Source organism: Phodopus roborovskii, unplaced genomic scaffold (genome assembly GCF_943737965.1).
Source record: "Phodopus roborovskii unplaced genomic scaffold, PHOROB, whole genome shotgun sequence".
Classification (NCBI taxonomy): Eukaryota; Metazoa; Chordata; class Mammalia; order Rodentia; family Cricetidae; genus Phodopus; species Phodopus roborovskii.
Genome location: NW_026126480.1, coordinates 31,091,893 through 31,114,291, shown reverse-complemented (window position 1 = coordinate 31,114,291; position 22,399 = coordinate 31,091,893). Strand labels below are relative to the sequence as shown.

General features: G+C 44.3%; 1 protein-coding gene across 2 annotated transcripts in view; it reads right to left on the bottom strand.

The window, feature by feature from the left end:
- The window catches only part of Prkcb (protein kinase C beta), a 324,620-nt gene extending 313,280 nt beyond the window's left edge, over window positions 1–11,340 (bottom strand). The window contains exons 1-2 of one of the 2 annotated variants that reach the window (XR_007835021.1): window positions 10,855–11,340; window positions 9,850–9,881 (exon numbers count right to left, since the gene is read on the bottom strand). Coding sequence is in view for 1 of the 2 variants with exons in the window: in XM_051192859.1 (XP_051048816.1) it covers window positions 9,850–9,881; window positions 10,855–11,027 (205 nt within the window). In the remaining variant the exon portion in view is untranslated. The remainder of the gene's footprint in view (window positions 1–9,849; window positions 9,882–10,854) is intronic. The other variant, XM_051192859.1, reaches the window with a different exon arrangement.
- Window positions 11,341–22,399: the final 11,059 nt, after the last annotated feature.

The window sequence follows — 22,399 nt, the reverse complement described above, 5'->3', positions numbered from 1 at the left end:
TCAGACTGGTAAGAAGATTTGGGCAATGAAGTGCATGATGATGGTGAGTTCAAGGGCAGCCTGAGCTATTTAGTGAGACTCTGTCTGAAACACACACACACACACACACACACACGCGCGCGCGCAAAGTGGGGGAGGATTGTCAATACAAAGGGCAGGAGGCTTTTCAATATAAGACTGGCCATAAAGATCATAACAAACCAAAAAGTCTTACAGATATCAACTTGCAGCTCTCAATACTCTTTGCCAGTATCTTCAGCTCACGAGAGACCAAAAGAGTTCACTTGAAAGGTAAAAGAACCTACACTGAAAAGGAGAAATGCCACCACTCAGGAGATGGAAACAAAAGGGTGAGTTCTGACACAGCCTTGGCTCCATAGTGAGCTGGAGGTCTATCTGGACTAGATGGAACCCTGGCACAAAAGCATCAAGAGAAAAGTAAGAAAGAAAAAGTAAAAAATCAGAAATCTGTTTGACATTGAAATGCTATCAATACATTTTTAAAATAGCCCATCTCAAGTTAACTTTCTGAGATTTTCCCACAAACTGAAGCATCAATGGGTGGCAAGGGTTTCTCGGGGGCCCTGCTGCTCACTCCTGCTCACATCGCCGCTCCGTCCCTGCTAAGCTGTGCTCACGGCTCCATCATCAGTTGCAGTTGTTGCTACAAACCAGGACAGGGTCAGCAAACCCATCTCCCATTACCTTCCTAACAGAGGGATTCATCCCACCTCCCCAGCAAGACTACAACCCAGAAAGAACAAGGATGGGGCCCAAGCACGAACAGAAATACCTGCCATGTATGCTTTCTGTATGCCAAACAAGATGCCCACGCAACATTTGACTTGATCCCTGGAAACCAGATCCTGTTACTACTTCCCCTTACCCATGAGGAAACAGAAGCCCCAAGAGGCTGTTAGGGTCCATAGTAAGAGACCAAGATTTAACCCAAAGCTCCTCACCTCTCAGGGGATGGATTGTGTACATATACATGCAGGTGTAGGAGCCAAAAGAGGCTGCCCAATGCCATGCTCTGTTACTCTCCACCTTTCCCCTTGAGACAGGGTCTCTCATTGAATCTGGAGCTGGGCAAGCAGCCAGCAAGCCTCAGATCCCCTCATGTCTTCCCTGTACAACTCCAAGGTTACAATCACTCAAACTGTTTCTCACACTTGTACAACAAACCCCCTTACCCTGGGCCCCACCTCTTCAGTCCTAAACCAAAACCTTTTACGTCCCCCAAGCACAGACTCATCACCATTGCACCGCATGCACTCAATCAACGTGTGTGCTGTAGGGTGAGTGACAGCAGCCCAGAGAGTGGGGAGGGTGGGAGTGGGAGGGTCCCTTGCAGAGGAAGAATCATTCCCACGGTCCTCTGCGCCTAAGGACGCAGTGAGGAAAGGCATCCCTATTGTTAGAACCACAAAAATAACCTAGTAACCACCCGCCAGAATAGAACAGTCAACAATATGGTGGACATGAAATTCCAAATGTCTCTTTAGGATTCAAAGAAATAGCAATGGCCCCCCTCCACTCAGCTGACACACCCCTACTGCCCCTCAGTAGCCATGCCAGCCATGACAGCCGGACCTCCTGCTCCACAAGCCTGGAATTTCAGGGTCTGAGTCATGGCTCTGATTGTTTCAAAATGCATCTCACGCTGGTCTTAAGCATTTGGCCACTTCACTCCCCCACACACCCCACTTTAATACAAGGACAATAAGCACTTCCTAGTTGCCAGGTGGCCTACATCAGACCCAAACGTTAAGACATGATTATGCGACCTTCCTCTCCCACCAGCCCTGCCCTCACACACCCATCTTCCTGCTCCCTGCAGGTGCCCTGTTCCCTCTCCTCCATATCTCCACATGTACTCTCTTCTGTCCCCACCCCCTTGTCACTCTGGGACTCCTACTCTTTTAAGACTGTTCTCAAATGTCACCTCATCTATGAGAACTTCTCTATCTATCCCCAAGGAATAGCAATGCTGCACCAAGTGTTTTAACACCCTTTGTAGGGCACTTTTGATTACATATCAGAACTAACTGGCCACGTGATATACTTCCTTCACAAGAATCATCTAAGATAGGAATCGTGTCTTCATTCTCTTCCAAGTCCCTACTGCAACCTAACCATGTACTGCGTGTTTATTCTGCGCTGTTTACCACTCTTGCCCTGCTACTACAATGCAAATTCCATGAAGGTAGGGATTGGATTCCCCTTTGTTCCTTACTCTATTTTCAGTGCCTAGACCAGCACCTGATATATGGTAGGTACTCAACACTCACTTATTAGATGAATGGGTAAATGGAGAGTAGATTTTTGAACAATGACTGGGCAGATGACTGAATAAGTATTTTCTTCTTAGAATTGTGTTTTACCTGCCCCTCCCCCAGGAAACAGAGGCACAGAGAGACAGAATCGGGATTTTGAGTGAGCCAGACATGGTGGCACATGCCTGTAACCCCATCATTGAGGAGGCAGAAGTCTGTGAAACATCTGGGACACTGGGCTTCCTTCCAGCACAGCCAATTCCAGACTTTCAGGAAAAACACTGCCTGGTCACAGGGAGGTGCAGGTAATACTAAATCAAACCCAGAGGCAGAAGAGGACTGGCTCAACACTGGGACATAGTGGAAAATAAATGAATCACCAAATAAGCAAGGTGTTCTTCAGGTACAAAGTAAATTACCCTAGGCTGTCATCAAGGAGACTCGATGGGTCCTTACTGGGTGCACAGATCTGTGTTAGGTATGAAAGACATGCCAGCACCAAAGTAAAAGCTTCTCCCAGATAAAATCAGAAAGATGGGAAGGGAGCTCACAAAGGATCTGCCTCCATGTGTGCTTCAGTGTGCTTAACTGTGAAACGACTTAAAAAAAAAAAAAAACTTCCAAATGAGGAAGAAATTGTAAGGCAGGGGACTGATACCATACAGCATCTGGGGCAACATGAGCAATCTCAAGTCCCTGAAACTGGATTTCAGCTGACATGTCTCCACCATGACCCATTCTTTCTTTTTATTTATGTTCCCATCTACTAGCTCTGAGTTGTTCCACCAGCCCTGACATTGTCTGACCTCATATCGCAACCTCTAGACAAAAAGGAAGTCAGCTCATTGTCTGAGTTCCTATGAGGATCTGGAGCTCCCTGGCTGTCATGCTGAGAGCCCATCTTGAGGTCTCTTGTGCAAGCACTGTCTCATAGCCATGGTGCAAACAGAAAGCCAGAGGCTCATTCAAGAACATCACTGAGATAATGACTCTTGCATATCTTTACAGGCATCACTATGCAGGTTTTTAGCTGTGGATCCTTGATACTTCAGAATGGGGAGTAGGAATTTGGGCTTCTTAACTCTTAAACCAAAGGACCCCAACTCTACCTTGAAACATTATGTAAATTAGCTTCTCATGAAACAATCTTGTAGCATCTGGTAGGTTTCCACCCAATCGAAATTAAATCTTAGTAAAAATCGTTTGTAGTATCTTCCCTTGCTACACTACCACATCAGGAACCTTCTCAGTAGCATTCACTATTGGGTTCTGTTACCTAAATCATTCCATAAAACTTAATCACTGAATACTTTTTTAAATGGATAGAAGAATCGATGAGTGGAAGGATGGATGCATGCATGTATGTACATATGAATGGATATGTGAGAAAGTAAGGAATGGATATAGGTGGTTAGAAGACTAATCTCTTACAGGATTTTCAAGCAGACATCACACATCTAAATGTCATATATAAACACTATAGATGGTGTAGTCTCTATAAAAAAAAAAAAGATCCAACATTCTGTCTATGGATTACCACATGACTTCAACTGAAGAGGTTGGATGAATGAAGTCAATGATTTCATATTACAAGGAATTTGGAAAACAAAAGACAAGGGTCCCAGCATTGGAAGGCATCAACCCAGGAAAGTGAACTTTATAGCTGATCCTCCTGCCTACCAAGAACAAACTGGTCTGATGAATCTGAAGACCAGATATGAATTTGAAATGGTACCTGATGATTTGACTCTCTCTATGGATGAAAAGTTACATAATCTCAAAATTATGACATACTAATCTCTTTTCTGTTTATTTGTTTATTTGTTGTTTTTTGAAACAGGGTTTCTCTGTGTAGACCAGGCTGTCCTGAACTCACTCTGTAAACCAGGCTTGTAGTGAGATATTCACTCTGTCCATACCTGTTGCACTGACCACGCCCATTGGGGTGGGAACAGGTGACCTGGGGGAACTAGGTCTGGGGTAGGGACCCTGGAACATTCTCTTGCTTGCTGGATGGAGACAGAGAGCATCAGGAGGCATCCTTGGGACAGGAACCTGCTGTCGTTCATCTGTCTCTGTTGTAAGTTATTTCTCCCTGAATAAGCAGCTATTCAGCCTATCTGTTTTTCCCGATCCTTATTATTCCACGATACAGGCTGCCCCCCCCCCAGTGCTGGGATTAAAGGCATGAGCCAACATCACCTGGCCTATGCTATTTTTCCGTGTGTGCACATGTGAGATGAGAAGGAAAACAGAGACAGAAAGAAAGAGAAGTAGAAAGAGACAAAGAAAGGAAATTGACTCCAATATCAAGGTGATGTAAATCATTTTCTTTTTAAGATTCTTCTTTATTATCTTTATTTACATGTATGGGGCGGTGCGTGAGAATGCAGTTACCCACAGAGACTGGAAGCATAAGATGTCCTGGATCTACACTGTGAGTCACCTGTTGTGGGCGATGGGAACTGAACTTAGGCCCTCTGCAGGAGCAGTGCGATTTCTGAACCCCTAAGCCACCTCTCCAGCCCCGGACACATTGTCTTCGAATGCTCAGCAGTCACCAACTCTTAGAGTTTTCCTCACTGGCTCAGCTGCACTGTGTGTTCACCTGCTCCAGGCAGGGCCTGGGGGATCACTAGCATTGGAAATAATGCATCTTTGAATTAGTTCAGAAGAACCTGTATATCACACCAATCAGATTTCCAAAGGTCATATTTTCCGTATTTACCTGCTAAGTAGCAAAGCCTCAGGCTCCACAGAGGGCTCCACTGCTCAAAATGAATTTTCTGTTGCCTCTCCAACAGATCAGCCCTCCATTCTCAACCCACAGTTAATCCACTTACCAGATTCTTGTTCTGATAGAGACAGTGAGCCTGGAGTCCCTATGTCAGGTGCAAGAAGATCCATCAAACACAAAATGATAAAGCTGATCTGCCTTTCTTGATCTGGCCCGAAAACCTGCCACATCATCACCAGAATCAGCCAGCCAGTGAGGGGAGTTTGGCTCACCAGTCTCTGGGATCGATCTGAGGATTGGGGAGGGAATGGGAACATGGGTACAGCAACCCAGGCCACATCTACCACCTTGCAGTCTGCCTTGCTGATTCTCAGTTTACTGAGAAAGTTCAACCCAAACTGCTCAGTTTAACAATATAAGTACACAGAGAAAGCTGTGCCCAAAATAAAATTACCTTTTGATTGATATTTTCTTTTGTTCTTTTTTTGGGTTTTGAGGTTGGGGGATGGAACCCAAGATCCTGGACATACTAAGCAAGCATTTTTCTGCTGAGCTACACCTCGGCCTCAACTCATATTGGTGGTGGAGGCTATTAAGTGCACACCCTATCTGTGTGTGTTAATTACACACAACAGTAAACTTGTAGTGTATAAAGTTTCAACCGAGGGAAAATTACAGTGATAGGATTCATGTGATACTCAGAGTTTGTTTTCTTCCTTACTTTTTTAAAATAATGTAACCAAGAGGCTAAAAACATGTGTTTTCACATTCACTCGGGGAAGGGGAAAAGACTCACTCATTGTAAACACCAATTCTAGTTCTTTATCATCAGAATATTAGTGCCTTGGGGTTTTTCTAAAGAGTCCAAGGCAAGTTCAGGTCTTTCTCATGAGGGAAGCCATGCCCTCTGCATCCAGACACCAAAGCATATACTCTGATGTTACCCAAAGCCTACAGAGAAACAGAGCTGAGCGTGCAGAACAGGCACAGTCATTTCGAGCGTTCCAGAGTCAGTTCTGCCCTGCTTTGACATGTTTTCCTGCCAGATCAAGTAATGGTGATCACCTTTCTTAAGAGCTGTTTACATTCACTGTGGTTACATCTAGCTACCTTCTTGCTTTGTTCCCCAGCCTGACAAAGCAGATGCCACTGTCCTGTTTTACCAAGATAAAGAGCAAGGCTACAGTGTGGAGATGGGTTTCCCAAGGTCACACAGTGAGCAGACAGCAGATTAGAGATTGGAGTCCCGTGCTGTCTGATTCAAAAGCATGCTACAAAATCTAGATCTGAACATTTTCATGCTTCTCTATTTCTACTGAAGTGACTTCAAAAAGAAGAAGAAGAAGAAGAAGAAGAAGAAGAAGAAGAAGAAGAAGAAGAAGAAGAAGAAGAAGAAGAAGAAAGTTGAATTCCACCTGACTGTGTCTTTTGTTTTGTCTTTTCTGTTTGTGTTAATTACAATTTAAGCACAACATGCAGGCTGTTGGGTTTCTCTCAAGAATGCCTTGGAGAAAGAAAGATCTGATCTGTGATATTAGAAATGGGTCCCATTTCTAACCCAAAGCACATGCAGTTTCATGAGGGATCCTTAGCCCCCCCCGTCACCAGAGGCATTATCAAAGAAAGAGGAGGGAGGAGACATGGAGAAGTTAACCTAAGCTTTGTCTTTTAGTTGTACAAAAGCAAGAAATCTGTTCTTAAGAAAGCTTCCTGAGTCTATAGAAATTCATAATTCCCCATGGTTTCTGGATGCTCTGACTTGCGCCCCAGTTTCCATGACTGCACCCTGGAGCCCTGGAGGATCGTGGAGAGAGTGGCAAGGGCCTCTAGGTCTTGGAACTCTCCCACACATCTTCCTACTCCAGAGATCTGAGGCTCTAGCCAACCCCTGCTTCCACTTTTGAGATAGAAACATCCCTCCCCCAGCTCTTAGCTGGGAATGTGCTACCTGAGCTAAACACTACTGTTCTGTAGGTTCCCTTGCAACAAGGTATAGATATGGCATTAGGTTCTAGCCAACAGACTATATATAACAGTCTCTCAAGGCCACTTCCCTAAGGGCCGCTGAGCATGTGTCTTTTGACTTATTTCACCCTTTCCTGCTTCCTGCTGGCTGAAAGGAGGCCTGAAGTCTAGAGAATCCAGGATCTTCTTGAACTGTGAGATAACTATTACTCCCTAGGATGGTAGCACAAAAGACTGAAGGACCAGGACTCTGGGTTGTGGAATTAGGTAAAAGAATAAACCCTGTGTGTTTTCTATTAAAATGTCGGTCCTGTTTTTAAAATATTCACTGTAAGAAAACATATCAGGCACCAGGCACTGACAACAATCAGATAAAAGGAGCTTGCCTATGATTCCAGCATTAGTCCAAGCAGCACTATGTCCCAGGGATAAACTCCCTTCCCTCCTTCTGGGATGTACTCATTCTAAGCAGCTCAGTTCAGGGCCATCCTTTTGCCCCACCCCCTTTTCTTCCTCCTACCCACTCCAACTCAGAGGGAATAGACTGTCAAAGCAGTAGCACAGAGGACCAGATGTTCAGAGATCTAAGGGGAGGAAAATGAAAAGAGAAATGATTTTTAAAATACCTATCCCCCCACTTGCTTTCGTCCCCTGGAGCCAGTACACTGGCAAGTGCTCTGCCTGGCTCCTGAAAGTCTTATCTCTGAAGTGGGTCAGACTTCTTGAAAACTTTAATTCCGATTTCTTTTTCTCATCCTGCCCCCCCCCAAAAAAAAATCCTTCCTAGGCTCGATGAAAGGCTCTCCTGCTCCATATGTTCCGTCCCCCGCACGTTCCAAAGCTGACTTTCCCAGCAGAGCAGGTGGTACCAGAAAGCCATAGAAGCAATGTTTGAAAAAATCACCCCTGACCTTGGAAAGAGACAAAAACAGAAACCAATTCATGGAAATGAAAGGCAACCTCATAGAGATTACACAGTTGCAACACCAAGTCACCACCAGTATTTTGTTTGAGAGAAAATGAGACAAAGTTCTAGAAAAAAAAAAAAAAAAAAAGATCCAAACTGTGCTACTGGGCCTAACTTGTTGCAACCAATGGGGACTTGGGAAGACCTTCCATGTGGTGCATAAAACTGAGGCTCTAAATCTTAGCAAAGGAAGTTGGAAAGATCTAGAAGTTTCCCCCATCTCACTCCAGAACTCAAATAAGAACTTGCAGCTGTAGGGCAGCAGGGCACAGACACTATAGGCCAGCATTCCATGCAAATCACAGAGCCAAGTCTGCTTGCTGGGGTCTTTTTAATTTTACCTGCAGAGTAACCTTGTAAGGCAAAGCTCACTCATGGACACTAAGACACACTTCAAGCTATTTCACACCCTTATGCTTCCTTCTCCAGATTTAAGCCCAATTTACAGGGTAGTGGATGTCAATTTGCCCCTGATCACACCTGTTATCCCAGCACTTGGGAGGCTAAAACAGGAGGCCAGAAGAACATCCAGATCAAAGCCAGTCTGGGCCAGAAATGAGACTGAGAAAGATGGAAAGGGGGATGAGAAGGGAGGTAGGAAGGGGAAAGGAAAAGATAGGAGAAGCAAGGAGAGCAAGGAAGGGGAAGCCAAGGGAGAGGAAAGTAGGGGAGGCATGGAATAAAGAACCATTTCCAACTGAACTCAACTATACCTGGCCTAAAGGGGCAAGGAAGAACAAACTAGCAAACTCAAATGGCTAGGAAGATCAGAAGTAGGCCAGTGTTGGATGGACAGACTCAGTGGTAAATGTGTCCCCCTGTCTTAGCAAATGGATGCCCTCAGTTCCAAATGATTGCTCCAGCATGAAAGTAGAGTCAGTGTTCAACAAGTTGAAGCTGTATGCATAAGTGTGTGTGTGTGTGTGTGTGTGTGTGTAAGAAAGAGAGAGAGAGAGAGAGAGAGAGAGAGAGAGAGAGAGAAAGAGAGAGAAAGAGAGAGAGATCTTGCAGTTCTAGGATGCTAACACCAAATTCACAAACTATGTATGGCATTCTAAAGGTTAAACAAGTCTAAAGCTAGTCATCTTTGGAGATCCAATTTAAAACCCAAAATCTTTTCCCCTCCCCCATTTCAGGTGGTGCACTCCAGAATCTCTCTGGCACAAAGCAAGCACTTTCCTGAGCTACATTGCCCAAAGCACAGTCCATCTTGTAGACATGAACCCTAGAGAAAGAAGAGGCCACCAGGTCTCTGATATTTAATAGGGCACCCCTGGTTGGAATCATGGCTCTCCCGCCAGATGCAAGGACCCAGGAAACCAGTCTCTTGGAGTCGGTCCTGTGCCTCCTCAGAAGTTAAAAAGGGCAATCTCAGGCAGGATCCGAGAGGCACCCTATGTGCAACCACCCCTTTCAGAAAGGGAGGAGGCCCAAGGGAAACCACAGTTGCTTTTCTAGGGGATGTGCCATCTGCAGAGGAGGCAGCCACCTGCTGAGACCTCTGCAAAGCAGGGGAAAGAGGCTGAACCTCCTTCTAGGAGGTGGGGGAAAGCAATGAGCAGGAAAGGGCTGGGATTAGGAAGAATGAGGCTCCCTCCACACACAAGAGTCCTTAAAGACATTTCCTTACTTAAGCAGGGCTGGTAATTCCAGGAGAATGCTCAGAAGGCAGAGGGATGGGTGCACTTTTTGACATTTAGGGCCTTCCAGCTCCATCTCCTGGATGGTGTATCACTGGCCCAAACATACACCCCTTAAAAGGACCCTGTGGTGATGAAGGATTCCTAGCCTGGGAGGTCACTCTGACAGGCAGGATTACTTTACTCTGCCTAACTCAGCCAGTCTGTGAAGTCTGTTTTAACCTCACTTCCCACCAGCAGCATCCACAGAGCCCCAGAGCCTACCTTGACACTGGAATCCCTGCTTCCCGAAGCCCCTGTAAAAGCACAAGGAATAGTATCAGTCTGAGGGGTCCACTTACTAGCTAGTTTCACACAGTAGACCCCTCCCTTCCCACTGTCCCTCTACCTCAGATGCAACCTCCTAGCTACAGGCCGGTGTCTTATCCACCTTGGATAGGATTGTGGGGTACATTGTGGGGGCTTGGCAGTTAACTCCCTCCTCTCCCCTGCAGTTCAGACGAGACCCGCGACCACCAGGTGGCGGGGTGCGAGGGTGCATTTCCGTCCGGGTGGGGGCGGAAGGCGGGCTGGATATCTGCCCAAGGAAATGCCGGGGGAGTACCCTCAGGAAAGAGGGAGGATGAGAGGGACTCCACCGCAGCGATGTCGCCTGGGACTAGGAGAAAGAAAAGGTCGCCCCACTCCTGGAGAGGCAGGGAGAATAAAGGGGCCCTGCAGCAACGTGAGGGCGAGAACTGAGGAATAAGGGGTGGGGGACTCAGGACTCTGGGGGCGCAGTAAGAGATTACCCCGGGCACTACTCTGGGGACACGGAGGAGGGAGGGAAGGATGCTCCACGCCCCGGGGAACTAGAGGACACCCCAGGGAGCTGCCCCGGAAAGGAGGGGTGAGGGTGAGAGCGCCTCGAGCCCGGAAAAAGGCAGAAAGATCGGGAACCCCAGGCGAGAAAGCCACCCGCGGAGATGCCCTGCCCAGGAGGGACAGTCACCCTGTGCCCTGAACCAGATGCCAAAAACGCGCCTGCGGCACTGTCGCTGAGTGCTCAAGTGACAGAGTGCAAGAGGGCAGGAGGCGCCTGGCGGCCAACCGTCTGGGACCAGAGGACCCAGCACCTGCGGGATTGGCCATCCCAGAGAGCGGGACAGAAGGGTCCAGCGGGATGGGGATGGGCACACGGTTCCTCCCCCCCCGGAGACGAGAGGGGTCCCCACGCGTGTCGCTGCCCTCCGGGGCCCCGGGCAGGTGGCCCGCGCGGCGCTCTCTCACCAGATGAAGTCGGTGCAGTGGCTGCAGAAGGTGGGCTGCTTGAAGAAGCGGGCGGTGAATTTGTGGTTCTTCACCTCGTGCACGTTCTTCTGCCGGAGGGCGCCTTTGCGGGCAAAGCGCACGGTGCTCTCTTCGCCCTCGCTCGGCGGCGGCCCCGCAGCCGGGTCAGCCATCTTGCGCGCGCGGGGACCGGGGGAGCCCCGAGAGGTGGCGGCCCCGGGGCGGCGGGACCGCGGGGCTGCGGGCCCGAAGAGACGCGGGACTAGGCGGCCGCTGCTGCCGCCCGGGGACCGCGGGGCCGCGCTGCCCCTTCGCGCCGGCTCTGGCTGCGGCCGCGCGCGCGGAGCTAGGCTGTCACTCGCCCAGCTGCTGCCGCTGGTCCAGCTGTGCTTGGCACCGCTGGCCCCAGCTGCGGGGGAGGGAGGCGGAGCCACCGGGCAACCCCGCCTCCCTCATTTGCATCGGGCCCAGGCCCCGCCCAGAGCCTCCAATTGCTTTACATATTGGCTACACACACACACACACACACACACAAACAGACACAGACACACACACACACACACAAACACGGACACACGCACACACAACCACGCTGCAGCACTCCGGCCTCCCAACCAAGTGTTCTCAGCCGCAGCGCTGCAGCGGGGGGGACGGCAGACTGCGCTGGACAGACCCGAGCCGCACCCCTGGCACCCTATCCTCAGCCCCAAGTGCAATAAGATGAGCCCCTCCGTGCCCCAATGAGAGCCAAATGCCGAAGGGCCTGAGGGGCTCAGGGAGATGAGGGTGGAACAGGCTGGACACAGCCAGTTTCACCCCGGCCTCTGCAGAGACTGATACCCAACACCCTCCATCTATCCCATTGGTCATTCTTCATGCGTTTCCTGAAGGGATGGGCTTTCGCTGTCACTCATCCGGAAAGGACTGTGGCCACACACACACACACACACACACACACACACACACACACACACACACACACACACACGTTCTGCAGAGGTAGGGGAAGAGCACGCTTTATATTACACATATCTAACTCCACCACAAGGAAGACTTGTCTCTGCTTACTTGAACCCTTAGGAAAAAAAACTCCACAAAAGGACTCAGTTTCCCCAACTGTAAAATTAGGCTAATAAGGAGGGGAGGTAAATTTAACAAATGAATGTTTCCCTAAATATCATTCACTTTGGTCCCAGCTTCACAAAGCCTGGTCATATTTGGGCAATGTCTTAAAACAAAGGTCTACGTGTGGTTGGGTATACCTAGGTTTGTGTTGTTAAAATCCCTCCAGGTGCTGTCATCATGTGAGACTGAAGCCTTTGTTTATTTGCTAGAAGAGGAGACTCCAAAGTGTTTGGGGCACTCTCCTTGATGCAAACTAAAGGCTGAGGAGGTAACAATGATGACACTGGGTGTTATGTAAGGTACTGCACCTAAATCCCTCACACACACACCTGTCATGCTCTACACCCTGGGAATGAAGGATGGTATCAGACAGTGAACTCTTTCACATGACCCAGACAGGTGTCAAGTTTAGCAAGCCTGATGAGCACTGAGCACTGAGTAAATAAGTAATAGTAAATGAAGGTTACCTGTACCGTGACTAGCAAGTGTTGAAAAATAAAAAATAAATGTAAAACAATAAGTGCTGGGTGAATGTCAGTATGTGCACTGTCTTATTCAGTTCCAATAAGAACCTATATAGATCAAGTGAATTCTTCTATGGATAAGCATAGTGAGATGGGAGTGATCAAGGTATACATACAGTCTCACTGTTGTGGAATGGCGGCTGTGCTGTCCCAACTTCAAAGCACACTGGTGACAGAGGGGGACCTCAGTAGTGGTAGAGCTTACATATCACTCTGACAATTCTGCCTGGAAGCTACCAAGTAGAGAGTCATTATTAGGTATCTAACAACCACATGGTGAGCCGTGCCTATAATAATACAGTGTCCTTCTCCTACATAGTGATTCAAAGTTAACAAGGGAAAAAAAATAACACTCACTTTTAAAAGGCTGACATGTTTGGGAAACTGGATGTGCCTGTCTATTCTTAGTCTTTTGAGAGGCCCCAGTACCTCCCAGGGAGGCTTGGGAAAACATCCCAGGAAGCATTGCTGCTGAAGGAAATCTCCTTTGAACGGTGAACTGGAGGCTCACAGCCCACATCCTGTCTTTTGAACCAAGTGCCCTGAATGACTGGTCTACAACAACAAGCTACCTCGGTGGTGTCTAGGCCCAGAGCTGCAAGGGCTGCTGCCCTAAGCCATTCCATTCTGGAAGAGCTATGTGAAGGGAGGCTGGAGGATAAGGTTCCTCCCATTGAACCCAGGTATCTATAGGTCAGAGGTCAAACTGTGGCACTGTGGCATTTGAATATCTTTTATAAGCCAGGCCAGTGATCTATCATTCTTCCTTCCTTCCTTCCTTTTCTTTCTTCCTTCCTTTCTTTATTTCTTTCTTCCTTGTACACATTATAGTATTTTACCTAAATATCCAAATTATAAGTTTTCTGGGGGAGGGGGCATTATTAAATACAGCTTGCATTCCTGAGTGAATTCATTCATTTTTTTCATTCATTCAACAAATATCGACTGCACACTTGCACATGCTATTTCAGACACTAAAATAAGCCACATAAAAGGCTCTACCTTCATGGAAATGATAGGCTAACAGATGTGAGTGATGAACAGTAATCTATCAGTTAACACATTTCCAAAATTGTGTGGAAAATCTGTCCTGTTTAAAAAAGAAAGAAAGAAAGAAAATCAGGCCAGGTGGTGGTGCATGTCTCTAATCCCAGCACTCAGGAGGCAGAGGCAGGCAGATCTCTGTGAGTTCAAGGACAACACAGAAAAACCCTGTCTCAGAAAAAAAAAATCAAAGCATTATAAAGAACAACGAATGGCAGTGCCCAAGAAAAACCTTTATGATTAAGGACATCTGAGCAAATCTTGAGCAAAGTGAAGGGGGAAAGACATGGTCCTGTCTGAGTCTAGAATGTTCTAAATAGAGAAAAGAACAAGTGCAAAGGACCTGGGACAGGAACCAGCTCATCGTGCTGGACAAAAAGCAAGACAGTTTCTATATCTGGAATGGAAAAGAGACAATAGCTGTTTTTAAAATAAAATGAGATGTGGCCTGGTCCAGTATAGGTTACAGATCGCCCTGGGTACCACATGGGAAATGTACTTTAAACAAGGAAGGCTAGAAATGGGGAGAACAATGGAGAGGTCCTTTAAAAAGATGAGGTAAGCTGGGTGGTGGTGGCACATGTCTTTAATCCCAGTACTCAGGAGGCAGAGGCAGGTGGATCTCTATGAGTTCAAGGTCAGCCTGGTCTACAAATCTACACAGAGAAATCGTATCTGGAAAACAAAACAAAACGAACAAAAACAAAGATGAGGCAGGGGAGAAGGAAAACAGGACATAGTGTCCCATAAGCCTGAAGAGCAGTAGATTAGTGTGCATCCAGGTCATCAGAGTTGATAGTCTGGTCACCTGTACATCTTAAGAAGTAAATGCTGGGCATTGGTAATCTTCAAAGGTAACAAGGCTTTGGATTGTGATGGGGCCACGTCTCTTCAGACCAGACTTCATTCATACTGCTGAGTACATGAATTCCACAGCAGCCCAAAAAAAGTCACAAAAAATGAGGTGGCTACAAACAGAAAAATATTGCTTGTTACACTTACCAGAGGGTAAAATTCTGCATTTGAAACCAGAGAGATGGTTCAATGGCTAAGCATGCTTGTTCTTGTAGAGGACCTGGGTTCAGATCCCAGAATCCACATAATATCTCACAACCATCCATAACTGCAGTGCCAGCAGTCCCTACAAGCTCTTTGGCTTCCTCATGCACCAGGCACACACACACACACACACACAGAGAGAGAGAGAGAGAGAGAGAGAGAGAGAGAGAGAGAGAGAGAGAGAGAGAGAGAGAGGCGCAGCACCCACACACATAAAAATTTTTTTTTAAAATCCAATTTTTAAAAATTCTAAATCTGTGTATCTCAGGGCCACGTTTCCTCTGGAGGATTCAGGTGCAAATCTTGCCTGGTGGCTCAGTGTCACATCTTACTCTATCTTCTTATGCCTACTTCTTAGCATGCCTGTCTTCTCTCCTATCTAACTCCCCTTGTGTGTATTTACAAAGACACTGGTCATTGGATTTCAGGCTCACCCCCATAATTTTGATAATCTCTTTATCCTAACATCCTTAAGTTAACTAACTGCATCTAGGAAGAAATAAGATAGTATTTGTAGATTAGTCTAGAGAGGTACTTTAGGCATTAAAGGCAAGGTTCACAACCAAAAAGTCAAGATAGCATTCATGGGTTACAGGAATTAAGACATGGGCATATGGGGACAGTCACCATTTAAACCACTGGATTGCCTAACCCCAGCCAGGTCAGTTCCCCTCTGTGTATCCTGTTTTCTTTCTACATTAAGTTGTGACAGAATTTTGTGTTCCAACACTTTCATTCTAGAGCTGCACTCCCCAATGCAGGCAACACTAGCCATATGTGGCTGTGGACCATTTGAAATGTAGCTGATTGGAACTGATTGTTAAGCACAGTCATCCATGTAACCATTGTGATTATGGAAGTCATCACACTAAATTTCAAGCATGTGTAATGAAAAGGAATGTAAAATAGCTCATAACTTTCATTTTCATTACATGATGAAATTATAACATTTTTATATATGATGAATTCCAATACTTTTATATAATCAAATTTTTCTCTAAAAGTAATTTTATCTGATTGCTTTTATTTTTTGCAATGTGGTCACTAGAAAATGAAAAATGATATATGTGGATCAGACTACATTTCTTTGTCCATCTGTATTCTAAAGAATGGATTAAGTTAATTTAAAAATTGATAAACTGGAAGTACTTCTATTCCATATGGCACCAGCAGTGGTTGCCTGACAGGAAACTAAGGTATCCAACTTCAAACTTTCCACTCCCTTGGCAATAAGTTGATGCTGGCTGTCAACAGCAAATCTCTCCCAGGGCTTTAACAGGGAGCTTGGCTCCTCTTTTGTGTGCCTCTCCACCGGCTGCTTGGGCTTCCTCACAGTATTGTGGTCAGCTCCAAGAGTCAGTTCTCCCAAGGACCAGAAGCAGAGGATTACATTTTCCTGAATCCAGAACAGCAGCATTCTTGCTATAAGCTGTTATATAGCCACTGAAACCGTATTCAAGGAAAGACTCTATTTCTCAATAAAAGGAAGTCAAAGAATTTAGAGGCCACACAGAAAACACTTAGTAGATTTTTACTCAATTAGTAAATCTCAAATCCTCATTTGAAAACTTACAAATGTTAGGTGTCTTTTCAAGGTCACTGTGGAACTACCAACTATATTGGAAACTAGTACTAAGAAGTAGCAATTCAAAGAGAAGTAAACCAAAAGAAGCTGTTCCAGGGCTGGAGAGACAATGGCTCAGTAGTTAAGAGTACTTATTGCTCTTTCAAAGGACTAAAATTTGGTTCCTAGAACCCTGGTCAGGGCACTCAAGTCTGATTTTATTTCTGGCATCAGATCTTCTGGACTCTGAGGAAAATGTACTCATGTGATATACACTCACATGTACATAAACAAAAAGAAAAGAAATCTTTGAAAATGAAGTATTTCTCCTTTAGAAGGAGGAGGAGGAAGAAAAAGAAAGGGAGAAAGAGAAACAGAGGGAAGGAGGGAGGGAAAGAAAGGAAGGAATAAAAAAAGAAAGAAAGGGAGGGAAGGAGGGAAGGAGGGAGGGGGAGAGAGAGAGAGAGACATCCAGAATGACCAGATGGTGGCCTTATGTGAGAGTAACTATAGTACATTTAGTTAGTTAGTTAGTTAGCTAACTAGTTAGCTGTAGGTATATGCAACAGTTACTATAAAACAATAGTTTTTAAATGCCCAAAGAACAACAACAACAAAACATGTGAATACAGATAAGAAAACCAAAAAACCACATATGAATAAAATGGAAATGTCAGTAAAGAGATAGGAAACCTAAAGTCAAAAACAAGAAGAAATTCTCAAGCTTAAAGATACAGTAACTAAAATAAAAAATTCACTTAAAGACTCAAAAATGTATTTGAGAAGTAAAAAGAAAAATATACAAATTTTATGTATGATGTTTGAAACTATTGCATCTGAGGGAAAAAAGAGAAAATGATTTCACTAAACAGAACTTATGGAGTCCATGTGACACCATCAAGCAGACACCACACATATGGGAATCTATGAAGAAGGAGAGAAAGAATAGGAATTATTTAAAATATTGATTAAACCTACTGGCCAGAAGCTTCCCAAGCTTGCTAAAAGATGTGAGTATAAACATCCAGTAATAAGGCTCCAGAGAAAGCTCAGAGGTTAAGAGCTCTTGCTGCTCTTGCAGAGGACTTTGCTTTAGTTTGCAGCACTGACATGCAGCTAACAAATTGTCAGTAACAACAGTTCCACGCTATTCAACATCTTCTGGAATCTATGCGTATTGTATATATGGTGCACAGATATAAATGCAGGCAAAATACTCATATACAAAAAATAAAAATAAATGCATCTTTTAAAATATTTTAAACATCCAAATTCAACAAACATTACAACTTTCCACACTAAGATACATTATAATGGAACTATTTAAAGACAAAGAGGCCGGGATAAAATTGAGTCATAGAATACACCCCTAGCAATTGTCAGGCTCTACCCTCAGTCCTTAGTCCTGCAAAAAAAAAAAAAAAGAAAGAAAAGAAAGCATACATCCAAACATGTATGCATGCATACATACATTCATATATACACAAACAAAAGTAAAGAGAGACTCCTGAAAGCAGAAAACCATACAGAAGCTCTTTATCACACATGAGGAACCTTCCATGAGATGATCTGAGAATTTCTCCTTAAAAACTTTGCATAGAACAGGTAGCAGGCTGCTATAATCCAAGCACTGGGGAAAAAATGTCCTTCAAAAATGAAGGGAAAACTAAGGCTGTCCCGGACAAGGAACAGCTAACAAAGTTTGTCACTGTGTAAGAAGCACCTGTAAGAAGCAGAGAAAAAAAAGAGGAAGAATTATTATTTAAGAGACTGATTAAATTTGATGGCCAGAAACTTGCCAAGCTTGATAAGATGTCTTCTTCCTGCAATGAAAACAGCATAAAAACAGACAGGTAGACCAATAGAATCAAATAAAAGACCCTGATATCAATCCACAACCTGTGAACACCTAATTTTTGACAAAGAAGCTAAAAATATAAAATGAATAAAGAAAACATATTTAAGAAATGGTGCTGGTAAAACTGGCTGTCAACATGTAGAAGAATGCAAATAGATTCATATCTATCAACATGCACAAAACTCAAGTCCAAATGGATCAAAGACATCAATATAAATTCATCCACACTGAAATTCATAGAAGAATAAGTAGAAAATTTGGACACATAGGCACAGGAAGCCACTTCCTAAATAAAACACCAGTAGCACAGACACTGAGGGCAACCATTAATAAATGGGACCTCCTGAAACTAAGAAGCTTCTGTAAAGCAAAGAACATGGTCAACAAGACAAAACATCTCCCTACAGAATGGGAAAAGATCTTCACCAACTCCACACCTGACAGAGGGCTGATCTCCAAAATATACAAAGAACTCAAGAAACTAGGCATCAAGCTACCAAGGAATCCAATTAAAAAATGGAGTACAAATCTAAACAAAATTCTCAACAGAACAATCTCAAATGGCTGAAAGACACGTAAGGAAATGTTCAATATCCTTAGTCATCAGGGAAATGCAAATCAAAACCATTCTGAGATTCCACCTTACACTGATCAGAATGGCTAAAATACCAATGACAGCTTATGCTGGAGATGATATGGAGAAAGGGGGAACCCTCCTCCATTGCTGGTGGGAGCAAAAACTTGTACAGTCACTGTGGAAATCAGTATGGCGATTTCTCAGAAAATTAGAGATCAACCTACTCCCTCTGTCAGGCATATACCCAAAGAAGGCACATTCACACCACAAGGACATTTGCTCAGTTATGTTCATATCAACATTATTAGTAATAGCTAGATCTTGGAAACAACCTAGATGCCCCCCAACTGTAGAATGAATAAAGGAAATGTGGTATGTTTACACAGTGGATTACTACTCAGTGGTAAGAAACAATGACATACTAAAATCCTCAGGCAAATGGACAAAACTAGAAAAAAGCATTCTAAGTGAGGTAACCCAAAACCAGAAAGGCAAATACAGTATGTACTCACTCATAAGTGGATACTAGACATAAGCAAAAGATACCCAGCCTACAATCCACAACCCCAGAGAAGCTAGAACCCTCTTCCAGAAACAGATGGAAGCAGATGCAGACATCCACAGCTAAACAATGGGCCAAGCTCTTTGAGTACAAACAAAGTGAGGGAGGAGCTATAATATGAACAAAGGAATCAAGACTGTGATGGGGTCAGAAACAGCTGACCCAAGCTAGTTAGAGATCACTGACTCAGGTATGACAAATGGGGAACCTGCATAAAACCAGAGTAGGCTTCCTTAATATAGTCTGAGGAGGGGCTCTGAGAGCTCTCTTGCTTGCAGCATGGGGACAGGAGTACACCCGGAGGCATCCTTGGGACCAGGAACCTGCTGGTGTTCATCTCTCTATGTTATAAGGTATTTCTCCCTGAATAAACATCTATTCAGCCTATTTGTTTCTCCTGATCCTTATTAAACATCAATAGACAATGGTGTGACTGGGACAATATATGAGGCCACTGGCAGTGGGTCCAAGATCTATATGGAGAGATACCTTGCCCAGCCTAGACTCTGGGGTATGTTGGTGGAGAGGTACCTTGGTCTGCCTCAACAAGATGATGGGACAGACTTAATAGACTTCTTAGGGGATGCCTTACCCTCTCCAAGGAGCAGATTGGAAGTATGGGGGGTGGGTGGAGTGGGGGGACAGGAGGAGAGGAGGGAGGAGGTACTGGTATTGGAATGTAAAAAATAAATTAATAAAAAATTTTAAATGATTACTTTGTTTGGGGACACACCAATCCATAAAGATGTAATTTTCTGGCATCCATGTCTACAAGATGTGAAAATGGGTGTGTAGGAGCAGAGTTTTTATGTGTTATTGAAGTTACAGTGGTATAACTTCAAATTATAATATTCTAACTCCGAAACACTGAATGTAGTCTCCATGGTAACCACGAAGAAAATAATTATAGAATATACACAAAAGAAAATGAGAAAGGAATTAAAATATTTCACTACCAAGAGGGAGAACTCGACTAAATGCAAAAGAAGGCAGAAATGAAGAAAAGGAGAGAAAACTGTGATGCAATAGAAAACAAGCCACAGAATGAAAAAAGCAAATCGTTCCAGGCCAGTGATTACAAGTAAATCAATTAATCTCTCCTATCAAAACACTGGCAGAATGGAGCTTGAAAAAAAATATATGACTCAATTACATCCTGTATACTATACCCATCTTAAATCCCAAATGCAAACCAATTAGAAGTGGGGGAAGTGGCAAAAGCAGGGTCCAGCAGAGATGTCTATACCCATGTCCAGAGCAGTGTAGTTCACAGAAGCTGAGGTGTGAAAGCAACCCAAGCTTCCATTGGCCAATGACAGGATGAGCAAAGTGAGGTATACTCGTACAACAGAATACTACTCAGCATTGAAAAGGAATAAAGCTCTAACATATGCTACACACTAAGGATGAGCTGTTGGGATGTTATGTAAAGTGAACTAAGCTAGTCATCAACTGAAAAATACCCCAGTGACATGAGGTACTTAGATCAGTCAGTCACAGGAACAGAAAGTGACTTCTGAGAGGTGCTTTCTGAGGCCTAGAGGTGGGGGGGGGGGTATTTAATGGGTGTAGAGTTTCCATTTGTATGATGAAGAGTCCTGAAGATACATCACAGCCACACAACATGAATGTAACAAATACCACTGAGCAGCACACTTAAAAATAGTTTATATGGAGACCTATGCATATATAGTTTAATAATATAAAAGATTTTTTTAAATGAATATAAACTGACCACTTACAGTAAGTCAGATTCTGTACTATACAATTTGCAGGCATTCATGCCCCTGTCATATTAGTTATGATTCCTACATTACACACAGATGAGGACACTGGGGCACAAAGAGATTTAGAAATGTTTTCAGGCTCCATGTCAGAAACTGTTGAAATGAAAATTCAGGTCTCATGATCCTGCAGCCAATGCTCTTAACAATCCTAACCATTCATAGGTGGTCAAGGTGAGGAAAACAACTGACTATGGAGTACTCAGCCATAACAGGGGAGCTAATAATAGACAAGGGCTCCTGGAGTAGAGGACACCATTGGCCTCGTAGGGTAGCCACTGGTGAGCTATTTGCACTCCCATAGATAGTTTCACAAGGTCAAGAAACAAAAAGACGTGTAAGTGTGATAGGGACTTAATGGGAGGAAGACAGGGATGGGAGGGGTGATGAAGGTGGGAATGGCTAAGAGAAGGCAGAGGCATTAGTGCAAACAGCATATTTATGCATGTATAAAACTGACAAGAATAAAATTTTAAAACCTTGTTGTCATGTAGCATATATGCAATATGGTATAGTTAATTTTAAATGTAAAGCAGACTATGTTTTTAACATAAGCATATAACCATGCAACTTCTACAATGTCATGATACAGAGAACTTCTAGCTGCCAAGAAGATACCCTTATAAACTTTCCCATGAAATCCCTCCTCCACACTGTCTCTTTCTGGCTCTCATCACAGCAGGTTAGATTGTTTTGTTTGTTTGTTTGTTTGTTTTGTTGTGACTTTTAGAAATTGTGGTATAATACAGATAACATTAAATTTACTATCTTGAGCTGTGATTGTAGTTCAGTAGAAGATTTAAAAACAACAGAAAATACACTAGTACTCACTTGAGACTTTTCACTTCAGGTTGTCAGAATCACCTGAGCCAAGTTAAAGCAGCAAAAGGTCTCATGAGACCCAGTGGGATTGGGGTGGTGTTGAGCCAATACCCAAGTCACCACCGAGACTTCATTTGGGAGGCAAAATCCTAAGGGCTGACAAGGCTTGAGTGGGGAGTGCCCTCCATTGCCCTTTTCTCCCCTCGATGCTGACCAAAAAGGAAAACTTCGAAATAAATGCGCTCTGCACAGACAGCTAGACTTGAGGGCTAGACAGCACTGTTGTAACCTCCCACACTTGGCATTCCTCAGGGAGAATAAGGCACTCGCCCTGAGTGAAAAATTAACAGGATGCCAAGAAATCAATAAGCAAGACAAACAATATTTCAATGCAGTATTTTTAAAAAGCAGAACAAGTGCCAAAAAGAGAGAGAGAAATACATGAAGAGGAAATTATCAACGTTTTAAGTAAAGATAGGAGCTGATGGCTTACATTAGATCAGGGTTAGAGTCAAATGAATAAGGCCAGGTCATGTAAGTGCAGAGTGGGTATATGAAGATACTGTTAGGATCAAGTGAACAAATGTGTGCAATGCACTTAGAATAAGTCATCATCATTAACACTG